Source organism: Cebus imitator, unplaced genomic scaffold (assembly GCF_001604975.1).
Source record: "Cebus imitator isolate Cc_AM_T3 unplaced genomic scaffold, Cebus_imitator-1.0 Scaffold425, whole genome shotgun sequence".
Taxonomy (NCBI): Eukaryota; Metazoa; Chordata; class Mammalia; order Primates; family Cebidae; genus Cebus; species Cebus imitator.
The window spans coordinates 187,970-201,887 of record NW_016107740.1 but is presented as its reverse complement, the minus strand read 5'-3'; the positions used below and the strand labels follow the sequence as shown (position 1 = coordinate 201,887).

The 13,918-nt window shown below is 39.6% G+C and overlaps 1 protein-coding gene across 17 annotated transcripts in view; it reads left to right on the top strand.

Moving 5' to 3' along the window:
• LIMCH1 (LIM and calponin homology domains 1) overlaps nt 1–13,918 on the top strand; it is a 352,295-nt gene that overhangs the window by 260,401 nt on the left and 77,976 nt on the right. For 6 of the 17 annotated variants that reach the window (XM_037731824.1, XM_037731823.1, XM_017509857.2 and 3 more), the window contains 3 exons: nt 2,184–2,379; nt 7,947–8,199; nt 9,197–9,463. In XM_037731824.1, the coding sequence (XP_037587752.1) occupies nt 2,184–2,379; nt 7,947–8,199; nt 9,197–9,463 (716 nt within the window). Of the gene's footprint in view, nt 1–1,538; nt 1,784–2,183; nt 2,380–7,946; nt 8,200–9,196; nt 9,464–13,918 lie in introns of those variants that run through there. The other 11 variants (XM_037731829.1, XM_037731828.1, XM_017509861.2 and 8 more) reach the window with 4 other exon arrangements.

The following is a 13,918-nucleotide window of genomic DNA, read 5'->3' as shown; positions in this document are numbered from 1 at the left end:
ATAACTGTATTTATAGTTTTGTGATCTAGGCATAATAGCATTCAGCTGAGGAACATAATTAAGGTTAGCATCAGCTACAGAATAAGGAGGTAGTAAGTGTCTAATAGTGGTGGAGAAATTGCTGATGATGGAACTGTAACTATACAAAAGATGATCAGATATTTTCAGGTATACCATTTGGGATTTGGAGACAGAGTTCTGGGTTGGAATCACAGCTTTGCCGCTAACTGTGTGACCTCAGTCAAGTTACTTAACCTCTCTGATTCTTATTTTTCTCTTCTGTAAAATAGGGATAATGCTAACCACGTTGTAGGACGCGTGGTTGTGAGGATTAAATAACATAACATGCAGAAAGCATCAAGTATAGCCACAGACACATTATAAGCGTTCAATAAAAGTGACCTTTGTTTTTTCACCATTTGGCCGATTCTCAGCCGGTAAATAACCCAAGATAATTACTTGCATTTCCAAAGATATTAAATATGAAACCATATCCAATTTGGGTCTATAATTTTCCGTGAGTCATGAGTTCTTCCTTTTCCAGCTAGTCAGGCCTGGCTTTTGTTCATGTCCTGGTTAACTTTTGACCTATAAGTAAGCTACCTTAATTTCCATAACTGGAATTTCTGCCTTCCTCTGGAAGTTCATTCCAGCTCTACTCACCCAGGCCATTTGACAACCTATTTTTCAGGGGTATTAATCAGTCCTCTGTCTGAAGGCTGCAGGGTGCTCCTCTCAGTCCTGCCCTTGTCCTCTTGCCCACTTCCTACCCTTGATGCAAAGCTGTCTGTGTCTTGCAAATTACAGCCACTATGTCCCCGGCAAAGGGCCTCCTGCTGCAGAGTATGTCAGAAGCTCTGGATATAATTGATAGAAGCAGCAAGCAAAGGCACTTCCTGCAAACGCACTGGCTCCCATGGGCATCCTAGAAAGTTTAGACCAGTTTCCAAAACTGCTAACATGAAGAATATTTATTTTTCCTTTCTGTTGGGAATGTGGAGGGGACTTTCATGAGCATCCCAGGAAATCTACAGTGTGGCATTCCAGTCTTTGCCAATGAGAACATGCCTCTCTGCCAGTGTTATGCACAGTCCTAATTTTAAGTGACAGTCCAGAGGATATTAAATTGAGGTTTATCTTTGAGTGACCGGAGTAATTTTTGTTTTAGTCAGCCTGGACTATTGTAATTAATGCTAAGACACTGGCGGGAACAAGGCTTTTATTATAATACGAGGGTGAGGATGGCTTTGACTGACCTTTCTTCTGCTGGAGTTTCAGTGTTTTAGTATGTGCTGCTTGTGCTGGAAAGAATTTATAATCACAGGCTGTCAAAGACAGCCATTGTTCTCCCTGCTCTGAACATGTGGGTCAGCCACAAGTGCTTTCAGCTCCCCCAGCGCCAAGAGCTGGCCTAGAGCGAGAGCATGCCTGGATTCTTCTGAGGCATCAGGAAAAGCGTTTTGCATATTTTTCATTGCACTTTTTTTTTTTTTTTTTTAATTTTTTTTTTTTTTTTTTTTCTTTTTTTTTTTTTTATTTTTTTTTTTTTTTTTTAACTTTTTGCCTCAGAAAGGCAGCTCCCTTTCAGAGCAGGAATTTCCCTTCAAGGTAGCAGGAGATGAATGCGTGCTGCTCCAGGATTTTACAGAACTGATTCTGCTGCAGAAACAAATGCTGCCTGCATTGGCCAGATAGCATAAACAGGAGCAAAAGTTGCACAGCTAAACCAGGGGCTCATTCCCAGGACAGACATGCAGTCATGGATTCCGAAAGACAAGTCAAGGTTAAGGTTTTGGCTTTTTTTTTGTTTTGGTTTTGAACTATCATTGTACTGTTGTGAATCCAAACTTTATAATCTTTTCTTCTAATTCTTTCCCTACTCTTTTTTTCTTTTTTTTTTTTTTNTTTTTTTTAAACCTTAATGTGTATGAGTTATTTGGGAATTTCTTTTTTGAAATGTTGTGCATGATTTTCTGATTGGGAAAGTTGCAGCAGAGGAGGCTTGAGGAACAGAGTGATGACTTTTCGATGATGATTGATCCTATAACTGGTTACCACAATCTTTCCATGCTGATGTGATATGCAGGGCTTTATTTTTTGGAGACCCTCAGAGACCCATATCTCTGATACTGTAGGCTAGAATGCAGTAATGTCTGTAACCTTTTCATTTTCTTTTTGGACAGGAGACTGATGACATTGAGAGTCCTAAACGCAGTATCCGAGACAGTGGCTACATCGACTGCTGGGATTCGGAGCGCAGCGACTCCCTCTCTCCTCCTCGCCACGGCAGAGATGATTCCTTCGACAGCCTGGATTCCTTTGGCTCTCGCTCTCGGCAGACGCCTTCACCAGATGTAGTCCTCAGGGGAAGCAGTGATGGTAGGTTGGAGTCTTAATAAACTATCCATCTTGGAATTAAACATTTGCAGGGGCTGCACTGTGGCTGGCAGAGGGATGGGAAAGCAGACTCCATATCCACCTTGCTGGAACCTAGTAATTCTATAAACTGGCAGGAAAAAACTCTTTGAATGTTGTTTTTCATGGTCCTTAGAATTTTGGTTGGCTTTGCCAGGAGTTTATTTGAGCACTGCCTCAGTGAGCATATCTTCTATTGGAAAATGTGTTACATCATTCCTCCCTTGGTCTCAGTGAATCAAGACACTGTGCAGACCATTAGCTCATAAAGTGTGCTGGAGGGTTATGTACTCTGGGCATGAGGAAGGGAAATGTTTGAGTGAGTACCACACTATATAAGTGAAAATGGATCAACTTCCAGTAAACTGGAAATGAGCTGCACACACTTAGGAAAGTTCTGAAGCCTGGGATCGTGCAACTTTAATTGGCATGGTTTTTGGCAATCTGATGCTTATGATACCTGACTGGTATTATAGCCAGCATGATGCAGGTGACCGTTAATGTATAGTGCACCACCCAGGCTGCCTCCTCATTCTGAAGCTGGGATTGATTTAAACCCTATGGGTTTTATATCGCTTGGAAGAGATGATCATTTTTCTTTACAAAAAATGTGTAAACATGTAACTTGTTATACATGTAATGCCTATTTTTCAGAAGTTGTTTGTCTTACTTATCTTGTACCTTTGTACTTTTAGAAGGAAAAATGGTTTGGTTCTACATATATAAACTTGTGGAAAACATGAGGGTTGGTAGGAATTTCTAAAGTGTTTCTTTTTTTAATGTATTGCTTGTTGATGCTACTATATCTAGCTATTATATCTTAAGCCTACTCTGAGATCAGAATTATCTTTTGTAGCTAAAAGATCCCTTCCAACTATAAAATTCTGTTACTAAAATACTTGACTATTTAATGTGTCCAGGATCTAAGTTAATTCCTTGGCACACAGTATCTCATTTAGTCGTCAGCTGAGATCTTAGAGATACTCACTCAGTATCTCATTCAGCACTCCCACAGAGTTGTGAGATACTACTTATCCTTGCTTTACAGATGAACCTTTGAGGAGTTAAGTAATCATCTCAATATTTACAAGTTACCAAAAAATCACTGTCAGAAAGTAGCATAACAGTGTTAGCTTCAAGAAGTGTGAATGCAAAATCTATGCTCTTAAGCTTAGTTTACCCACACTTCTTTCTCTTTGCCTAATAGATGTTTTATTCTGGAATGACTGAACTAATGCTTTTGTTTCGGACTTAAACTTTCCAACAAATAGTTTAGCCTCGGGCCACATAGTATGTGACTCCTAAAGAATTCCAGGGTGCATTGTGAGCCTTTTGCAAAGCATTTCTAAAATGTTATATCTTAAGCACCCCCCACGCTGTTAGAAGTTAAATACCAAGTTCACGATCTAAGTGAGCTTTAACATAACCAAAGAGTAGATTTACTTTTCCAAAACATACCTTAACCAAACGATTTCATCCATATTATTTTGATTAGTTGTTTTAAGTTATTGCATTTTCTTTACCCTGTTTTTTTCTTAACTGCCAATGTAGATTGTTTATTTATTGTTACCAGCTTTAGGGGGGTTAATGTTTAAACGAATCACATCTTGAAGGGATTTGAGGTGGTGATTACTAATATTATACTAATATGTGCTGAAGCACAATTTAATTTGCAGCAATTAAAATTGATAAGCTAGAGTGTTTTTATGAATGTTTTCTCCATCCAAAAAAAATACATGCAATTAGGGCTTCACAAAACACCATCCATGGAAGAGCTTCTTACACACAGATTTCACCAATCAACCCAATACCTTAAGGCTTAGGTTCTTGTAAACTAATCAAGACCTAATGAGATTCAAAAAACAACACATTTATTAATCTGCTGTTTAAAATGTGGTATAATTTTAGCAAATGGATGTTGGATTTCATCAGAGTTTATATTATGTTTTTTTAATGACGCTAATTAAGAAGATTGCTAGTCCTAATAAACACTTCCAAATTTGAAAAAAAAGGAAACTTGTTTTTTTAAGTCTTGAGAATTTATATCCTAGGACTCACAATCAGTTAGGGAATATCTGTCTTTTCATGAAATTCTTCAACTCTATATTGGGCCAATATAAAAATCTTATCTATTCCCACTAATCCATTCAATAAAGACAATCAGGAGCCATACTCATGAGAGGCATCATGATTCTGTGGGTTGGACACAGAGCTACCTGGTAGGATGCTATGGATCACCAGGATTGATTCAACCAATCTGTCTTGCTAGACAGATGCCCAGTTTCTTCCCTACCATTAATAGCATCTCTTATGAGTCCACTTAATGGGCTTCATTGAAGAGGAAATAACAAAAGCCTCCACCCAGATGTTTTTAGAATTAAGAACATATTTTGTAAATATGATGCATGAGGTTAAATGAACAGTCTAATGTTTTGTATAAAAGACATGCTAAGGGAGAGAAACAATGAGATAAAGTGCTAGAGGAAGACGAAAAAGCGAAGAGTTGGGGGTGTATATGGCAAAGATATGTTAAAGACAGACCTTCAGTTACTGAGAGAGAAATGTAGGCTCATGAAAAGGAAGAATCAGACTTTGATTAAAAAAAAAAATCATCATCACATGCTAGATTCCATTTTCCTAACTCTGAACATAAATGGAGAAGCCACCCTAGTAAATTTCCATGTTCACAGGGAGAGGTGAAGTCAAAACTTTTGAGGTACCAGCCTTAGATAAGAAGACTCTGACATTTACCAAGGGTATACTGGGCCGGCCACCTCCTAGGTGCTTTCTGTCATCTCATTTAATCCTTGTGACAACATGTAATACCTGTATTATCGCCTTCATGTATCCCGTGAGGACCCTGAAGTATAGAAGATTTAAGTTTCCCAGGGCCACACAGCTAGTAGGTGGTAGAGCTGAAATTTTAGACCCTGGTCTCTAAATCCATAAACCTGTACTTCTTTCAACTGAGCTACTCTGTCCTTGAGCATTTGCAAGGCTAACATTTCTGGAAGTGTCTAAGACATTCACCAAAGAATAAGTGAGGGAAAAAGTAATTTACTTATGTTGTTAGACAACATATTTGGAGACTTTCACTCAGTATATTATAGATAATATATATAGATATCTATATGTGTGTGTGTGTGTGTGTGTGTATAGATACTATGCAGATAAGATTCATAGATTATAGGATTTTAGAATTGAGGGACCTGAGGCAAATCTAATCCATCACTAAGCTTTCATAGTTGATTGAAGAATCCTTTGCTTTATTTGTTCCACAAAGCGCAGCACTTCTCGTAGTCAGGACACTTTTATCAGAGGACATTTTCCCAAGACAGGTGTGTCACAGAGGAAAGAACTCTGGGAGTCAAGAGAACAGAAAGTAGAATTTCAGAGCTGTCACTAAGCCACCCTGCAGAAGGGGTTCCTACAGTCTCACTGAGCCTCTGTTCCTACCTTTATAAAATAAGGATAGTATCAAATGGGGAAACAAATGTAAGAGTTTAGCAAGGTAAGGTAGTGTTAGTATTGGTTTATAAAGCAATTCACAGGGGACACTAAACATTTCATCGTGATACTGAGAGATACACTTGTTTAAAGACAGGGTAGAAAGGAGCTAAATTATGAATCAAATACTGTACTGATAAGTAATGAAATGGTCAAAACTTCAGAAGGAAGACTGAACGCATGTGGCATGAATAATTCATAAACTGAATACTTCATCTGCAACAATGAACAACTTGTTTATGATCAATGCTTTTAAGTTTTACAGTCTTTTAAAAACCATTATATCATTTAACATCCAGGACAAATCATTTTATTTCTATTTTACAGAAAAGGACAGTCAAGTATGTTAGAGACAACCCTAGGAGTCCACAGCTCATTTCTGCCAGATCCAGAATTATTATGACATAAAAAGTAGCCAGTATTTATTAAGCACTTAGTCTAACCCAAGCACTGTACCAATAGTTTTATATGTATCTGGTCCTTCCAACAGCTATGAAGTAGGGGTATTATTATCCTCATTTTATAAATTGGGACACTGAGGCTTAAAGTACTGATGTAACATATGCAAATGAGCAGAACACCAAAGGAAGTGGTTCCGGCTTAACACTTAACCAACCCCTCTGCCAGGCTGCCATATCTCTTGGCTCTTAGTGTAAGGCTCTATTTTTTTTTCTTTTTTTCATTTTTTTGAGACGGAGTCTCGCTCTTTGCCCAGGCTGGAGTGCAGTGGCGCAATCTCAGCTAACTGCAGCCTCCACCTCCTGGGTTCAAGCAGTTCTCCTGCCTCAGCCTCCTGAGTACCTGGGATTACTGGTCTGTGCTGCCACGCCTGGCTAATTTTTGTATTTTTAGTAGAGATGAGGTTTTACCATGTTGGCCGGGATGGTCTCAAATTCTTGACCTCAAGTGATCTGCCCACCTCGGCCTACCAAAGTGCTAGGATTGCAGACGTGAGCCACCACATCTAGCCAAGGCTCTTAAGTCTAAAGAGGTATACATTTCATTTATCACCAACATAGTTGAATAATCTTGTAATGCTCTCATTGATTAATTGTTTTCAACCAGAATTGAAATGGTGGCTACTTATATGGTAGTTTTGTTGGAATGATGACTTCATTCTAAGAGATCCTAGAAATCTAATAAGATAGGACTCAGGAAACAAGAATACAATATAATTATTGGGTCTATTGTCCAACAAATGGCTGATGTTGGGAACATTGAATTCCCATGTGTTGTCTAAAACACTCTCTAAGCCAAACCAACTCATTTATTCATGAGATAATCTAAGGATGTCCACTGTGTACAAAGGCAATAGCATGAAAACGATAAAAATTATAAAGCTCTTATTCTCAAAGTACAAGCCAGAAAGTAGAATGCACCAGAGGAAAAGACAAGATCATGGGGGCATAGGGCTCACAGGAAGAACAGATTGCCTCCAGCTGTGGGAACCAGCAAGAGCTCCCATACAGAGGAACGACCTGAACCACTTCCTGGAAGGCAAACCCTTGGTATAATCCAAATCAATCATGTTCCTGAATTCCTATTGTTCTTGGCTTCTTGATTATAACTTAAATTCTCTAGGTACGTTATGGGTTGGTTAAAGATGCCTCAAAGACAAAGTGTCTCATAATTTTTTATTTGCTGGAGTATCTGGCATAGTGTAAGACATGCAGCAGGTGCTCAGTGAAAGCTTCATTGATTAATTTCTGTTTTCTTCTTTTGAGAGTAGCAGAATCTCAGTAGGCATATAATCCTATTGCAGGTGTGTTGCTAACTGTAGTTCTCAGATACAGTTAGGCTTATGTCTGTATTTTTAAATTTTGCCCTTGTTGTTTTTTTTTTCCTGACTTTTTCCCTTCTTTTCCCAGAGTGGAGTAATCTACATGGATTCTTCCGATTTGTTAATGATTTAAGAAGGAATCCTCAGAACCCACAGATTGAACCACATCCCTAATGTGTACTTAACATTGGGAACTTTTTGCTAGCTTGACACACTTTCTCAGCACCCATCCTGTCTTTCCCAGGGAGAGGAAGTGACTCTGAATCCGACTTGCCTCATCGGAAGCTGCCAGATGTGAAGAAGGATGACATGTCTGCAAGGCGGACTTCCCATGGTGAGCCGAAATCAGTAGTGCCTTTTAACCAGTACCTCCCGAACAAAAGCAATCAGACCGCCTACGTCCCTGCACCTCTGAGAAAGAAGAAAGCAGAGCGTGAGGAATACCGCAAGAGCTGGAGTACCGCCACCTCCCCCCTGGGTGGGGAGAGGCCTTTCAGGTAAGGCCTGAGTGCAGCTGCCCTCTTACTGGCTTGGGCATGAGTGGTTTGGGAACTGCAGCTCCTGGACAGGAATGAGGTTAAATGACCAATTCAGAACTTTGATGGAAGATTACAGACAGAGGTGGGTGGGACAGATGTTTGGAAAGAGCTTGTCAGGAGAAAATAGAAGCTTGGTGAGTGTGCCTAAAACAGTGCCTGGCACGTAATAGGTATTCAGCAGCTACTTGCCTAAATAAGCAGATTTCTGAAACCAATTCTGTTGATAGGACATTGAGAGCAAATCCGTCATCTGTATCCTTCTGCAGAGACTGCTTGAATCTGAATCCTATCAGATTAGGTGTAGAAAGATTCCTATCTTTATGAAAAAAGAGGTTTTAAAAATCTAGGCTTAAATTAATCTGATATAAGCTCAAATATGTGATACAAATATGTGATGCATGGAATGTGGTTCACAATCACGTGTAGAAATAGTCATAATAAATGGATTTCTCATCTCTTTAGAGAAACAGTGGTTTCCTTAATCTCTGATTATGCTTTTGTATTTATTTATTCATTTATTCAGCAAGTACTTGTTGAACATCTACTATATACTAGGCACTGGGGACCCAATAACAAATAAGGCAGAGTTCCTGCCTTCAAGAACTTTATAATAAAATAAATTTCCCCACTAGTCCATCTGTACTATTACTTTCCATTGAATAAAGATTTTATTACAGTTGTTAGTTTGCTGAACAAACTAATGAATTTTACGTCTGCAGCAGAAAAGGTTTTTGCCTTTCATTATCAAGTCTGGGATAACTCTCAATGTTGCGGGTATGATGCATTATATGAATTAACAAATGGTTGCGTTGAATTTTCTTCACATTTTCATGATCATATTTTGTGCCATGACTTCCTTTTCTAAAGTGAAAATCAGAAAAGCGGGGAGATGACATGGGGTGTGCTCCCCAGCCCAGTCTGTTAGTTTGGCAAACCATATTGTCCAACTCACTAGCTTTCCTGAAACGATAGAGGAAGAGGGGAGTGAAGTGGGGTCTGCTGATGAAGACGACCCAGTTGGCCAAATGAATCCTGGTCGGAAGCCTTCCCATGGTGGGTGTGAATTACCCGACGGCAGTGGTAAGGAGCACCCTTCTTCAGATGGGGCTGTGGTGACACCAGCTCCCAAGTCTGAAGAAAAAGATGCTGCTGAGATCCAAAAGCGCAAAAGGCTAGAGCAAGCTGGAATCAAGGTCATGCCAGCAGCACAGCGCTTTGCCAGGTCAGCTCTGGGCTGAGGGCTGGCCCGGCTGGCTTTCTGCATGCCTGGGGGTTTGGAATGTCTCTAGAGAGTTGGAGTTTTCATCTTATTTTTTCCACTTCCCGCTTTTCCTGTTGCATCGCTGTTCCCTACTCTGAGCACATAGATGATAGTCTTTGCCTTAAGGCATGTCTCTGCTAAGTACCTCCTAGGTATTTTAGATGAAGGTGAAGAGTGAACTCCTTGCTGCTTGGTGCAGACCTTGTCTTCCTCATGTATTTGTGGTCATCATTTGTGGGCTGCAGGATTTACCTAGTAATAGCATTGTATTTTTCTATTGTTTGTAGCTTGTTAATTTTCATGCTACTCCTAAATGGCTCATATCTTACTTTACAAATCACTAGAAGATAGTCTGTTTCTTTGAAGTGTGGAACACTCTAGAGGGTGGCTGACTTACAAAAATCCACTTACTTTCTTTGTCTCAAGAGGGTACTAAGTAGAATTGAGTTTATTTGACTCCTGATTTTCTAAAGCATGTCGATTCAAAAACAAAGAATGGAGTAATTACTTCTCTTTAATTGTAACAAAGGTACTGGTATCCGGTACTGATAGTTTTGTATTACATGTGAGATGGAGACCTCTGTATTACATGTGAGATGGCAGCAATCAGAGCCAAGGAAAATTATAGTTCTACACTCTTCTGTAGTGTTTTGAGAAGCTGGTTAATTTTTCTTATATAATAACCACAATAATCCTAACAAATAATAGTGCAGCCAAAATGTATTTTACAAATTGACATTAATAATAATTTGACAGTTGAAATTCCTTTGCCACTTGCTGTTCCATTTATATCTTTTTTTTTTCTTGAGACAGAGTCTCACTGTGTTGCCCAGGCTGGAGTACAGTGGTGCAATCTCAGCTCACTGCAACCTCTGCCTCCCAGGTTCAAGCAATTCTCCTGCCTCGGCCTCTTAAGTAGCTGGGATTACAGGCATGTACCACCATGCCTGGCTAATTTTTGGATCTTTAGTAGAGATGGGGTTTTACCATGTTGGTCAGGCTGGTCTAAGAGGTGGGTGATATACCCATTTTCCAGAAGTGGAAGCTGAGGATCCATGATAGTCAGTGACTTGCAGAGCTGGTCACCACCAACCTGGTAACCAGATTTGGATGCTCTGACCACAGTACCACATCAGCCTCCCACACATTTTCCGTCTCTGTGTGCAATTCCACATATGGTTATTTCTGTGGACTAGGTCTTAATTAAAATATCCAGTGTTGATTTATATAAATTTAATCCTAGAGTAGCTTTGTATTAAAAAAAAATTTAAAAACCAAAGGATATACTTCCTCTTTGTCTGTGGTATGTTACAGATAATCATGCCTATTCTAAACACATATGTGCTTCTGGAATATTCTAACATAATATTGTGCTTTTGTTACCAACAGCTCTCTGAATTTATTAAATAATGAAGAGTAATGTAATAAAATCTTTTTTAAAATCCAGATACTCTTTAAGCTTTGATACAGAGACCTTTTCAGACACATTTTTTTCTACATCCCTTGAACATCCCACGTACCAGAGACCAGACTAGATGCTGAGAAAACAAAAATAATAATAGTGAGAGGAATAATATCTCCTCACCCTGTATCATTTTTCAGACTTCTCTAGCTTCTGCCTTTAAGGACATAGCAGTAGGTAATAATTTGATCTTCCTATCTTTGACACACATCTTTCGTTTATATCACATGTGTAGAGTGTTTAAGCTAGCGTTTACCAAGGATACCATAATCTTTAGAGTATCTGAAACAGCAAGCGGGGACGAGGGGGAGCTTCATTAAGCTAATTCAGCACACTCAGGAATAATGGTCATGTAGAGAAGAGAAGTTGGGCAAAGGCTGGGAAGTCCATATGTGTACTGTGCCACTTCAGTAACTGGGATGTTTATTTTATAAAAAACTTTGAACTCTTTTGTGACAACTCGCATTCACTGTACAAATATCAAATCATAGTTTAAAAATGTAATTCTATCATGCCTGTAATTTCCCAGCATCACGAAGTCAAGAAATCAAGACTATCCTGGCCAAAATGGTGAAGGTGAAACCCTGTCTCTACTAGAGAGAGAGAGAGAGAGAGAGAGAGAGAGAGAGAGAGACACACACACACACACACACACACACACACACACACACACACACACACACACACACACTGGCTGGTGGCATGTGCTTATAATCCCAGCTACTTGGGAGGCTGAGGCGGGAGAATCGCTTGAACCTGGAAGGTGTAGGTTGCAGTGAGCTGAGATCGCACCACTACACTGTAGCCTGGTGACAGAGTGAGACTCTGTCTCAAAAAAAAAAAAAGTAATTCTCATGGATATATATTTCTTTATTTTACTTCCATTCATGTTGCCTGTTATCTGGCTTAATTTTAACCTATTTCATCCAAGTTAGCTCTCGTATGCAGAAGTTTGCAGGTCAGTTAATGTCATGATGCCTCAGATCTTCTGACTTAGCATTTAAAATTGGGTTCTGGATAATTATGCATATTCTCAGAGAATGTTCCCAATAGCAACACAACACAGCTGCTCCAAACACCCAGAATTCATTTGTTAGACAGATTTTTCAGCTGCCAGCTCTATCATAAAGGTTTTACACATAGCATGCCACCAGCCTGGCATGTCTATGTCTTTGTTACTTACTTTTTGCAAGCCACAAGAGTTGAGAGTCATTCTAAGTTTATTCACATTTGGGATCCAGCTTTTAATGTGGCAGAAACTAGTTTAACTGGAATGAAGTGTTATGAAGAAGAAAAGGACTCTTGGTGTCTGGAAAATAAGAATTTAAATCATTGAAATATGCTGATATCTCTGAAGACATTTTAACCTCAGTGTTCTGTCTTTGACATCCAGATGAATTCTGGCCAGCATGTCTTTGCACTCAATGAGAGGACCACTTGTTGTGGCCTATTTCTCAGTTGGGAAATGTTTGCAGAAATGAGTGAGATAATAGAGCCCTGTCCAAGGGGAGGAGCATATAGACGAACAACAAAGCTTTATTTTGTAGACTGTTTTTTGTTTGCTTGCTTCCCAAGTATATTCTTATACACCTTGCTAGGCTGGATGCGGTGGTTCACACCTGCAATCTCAGCACTTTGGGAGGCCGAGGCGGGCAGATCACTTGAGGTCAGGAGTTCGAGACCAGCCTGACCAACATAGTGAAACCCTGTCTCTATTAAAAATACAAAAAAATCACCTGGGCGTTGTGCCACATGCCTGTAATTCCAGATACTCAGGGAGGCTGAGGCATGAGAATCGCTTGAACCCCTGGAGGCAGAGGTTGCAGTAAGCCAAGATTGTATTAGCGCACTCCAGCCTGGGTGACAGAGTGAGACTCGCATTATCTTTAAGGCAGTATACAAAAGGGAGCAGAGGTGCATGTTATTTCATTTTCACATGAGGTCAAAATCCTAGAAGCCCCAAGCTTCCTGTCAAATAATATATTAGCAATATCTTAGCATCAGGAGACAGAAAGTAGGACTTCTTAATAAATGTGTGGACTTTAATATTTATTAGAGTTTCCATTGAAGTGAAAACGTATATAAACTTTTTCTTCTATTTTATTTTACGGTTGTGCTAACTTAATTATTCCCCAAATATGGCACTCTGCCAAAGAAGCCAAGATTTCTGTTTTCAAGAGGATAAAATAAGAACCAAGATGCACTTCCCCTGAATTAAAGTGCCATGGAGATTTGAGTTCTTTTACTTGGTGTTTCCCATTGGAGAAGTAAAAATGTTTTTAACTGAATTATAGGTTTCACGTGATTGTACTTCTTTTCTAATTGTTTTCATATGTTTCAGCACTCAGTGCTTGGTTTCTGCTGGTCTGTGGATCTTCTCAACCACGTAGTAATTAATTACAGAGTGGGGGGAAAAGCGGGCAAAAAAACCTCTGAGGAACAATAGACATTTTAGAAATCTTTAGAAGAAGGGCAGATGCAGCTAAGTGCCAGACACAGATTCCTCTACAGACCCTCCTCACCAGATGCCAGTTCACCATGGCTGCTGAACAGATCCTTGGGTATCAGGGATCAGCCAGGCACATAACTTGCATGAATCTTTGTGACTGGGTGCACAAGTAATTGTGGTTTTGCCATTTTTAAAGGCAAAAAACACAATTACTTGTGCACCAACGAAATAGCTGCCCTAATTGGAGACGGGATGAACAGGGAAGTTTCCAGTATCCCCCAGCACATTCCCAAGGGGACTAATCCGGTATCCCCCAGCACATTCCCAGGGGGACTAACAGGCTTTTCTGGAGAGCCCAGTTTCCTTCAGTGGAATACACTAGCTACCAATCTGAGCTGGTTGCTTATACATTGCAAAGTTAAAACGGGGTGAAAGAAAACCCCAGCTCCTCCTTACTTTAAATCATTATCTCATTCACTTTGAAATATATAAGCCTCAGAAACGT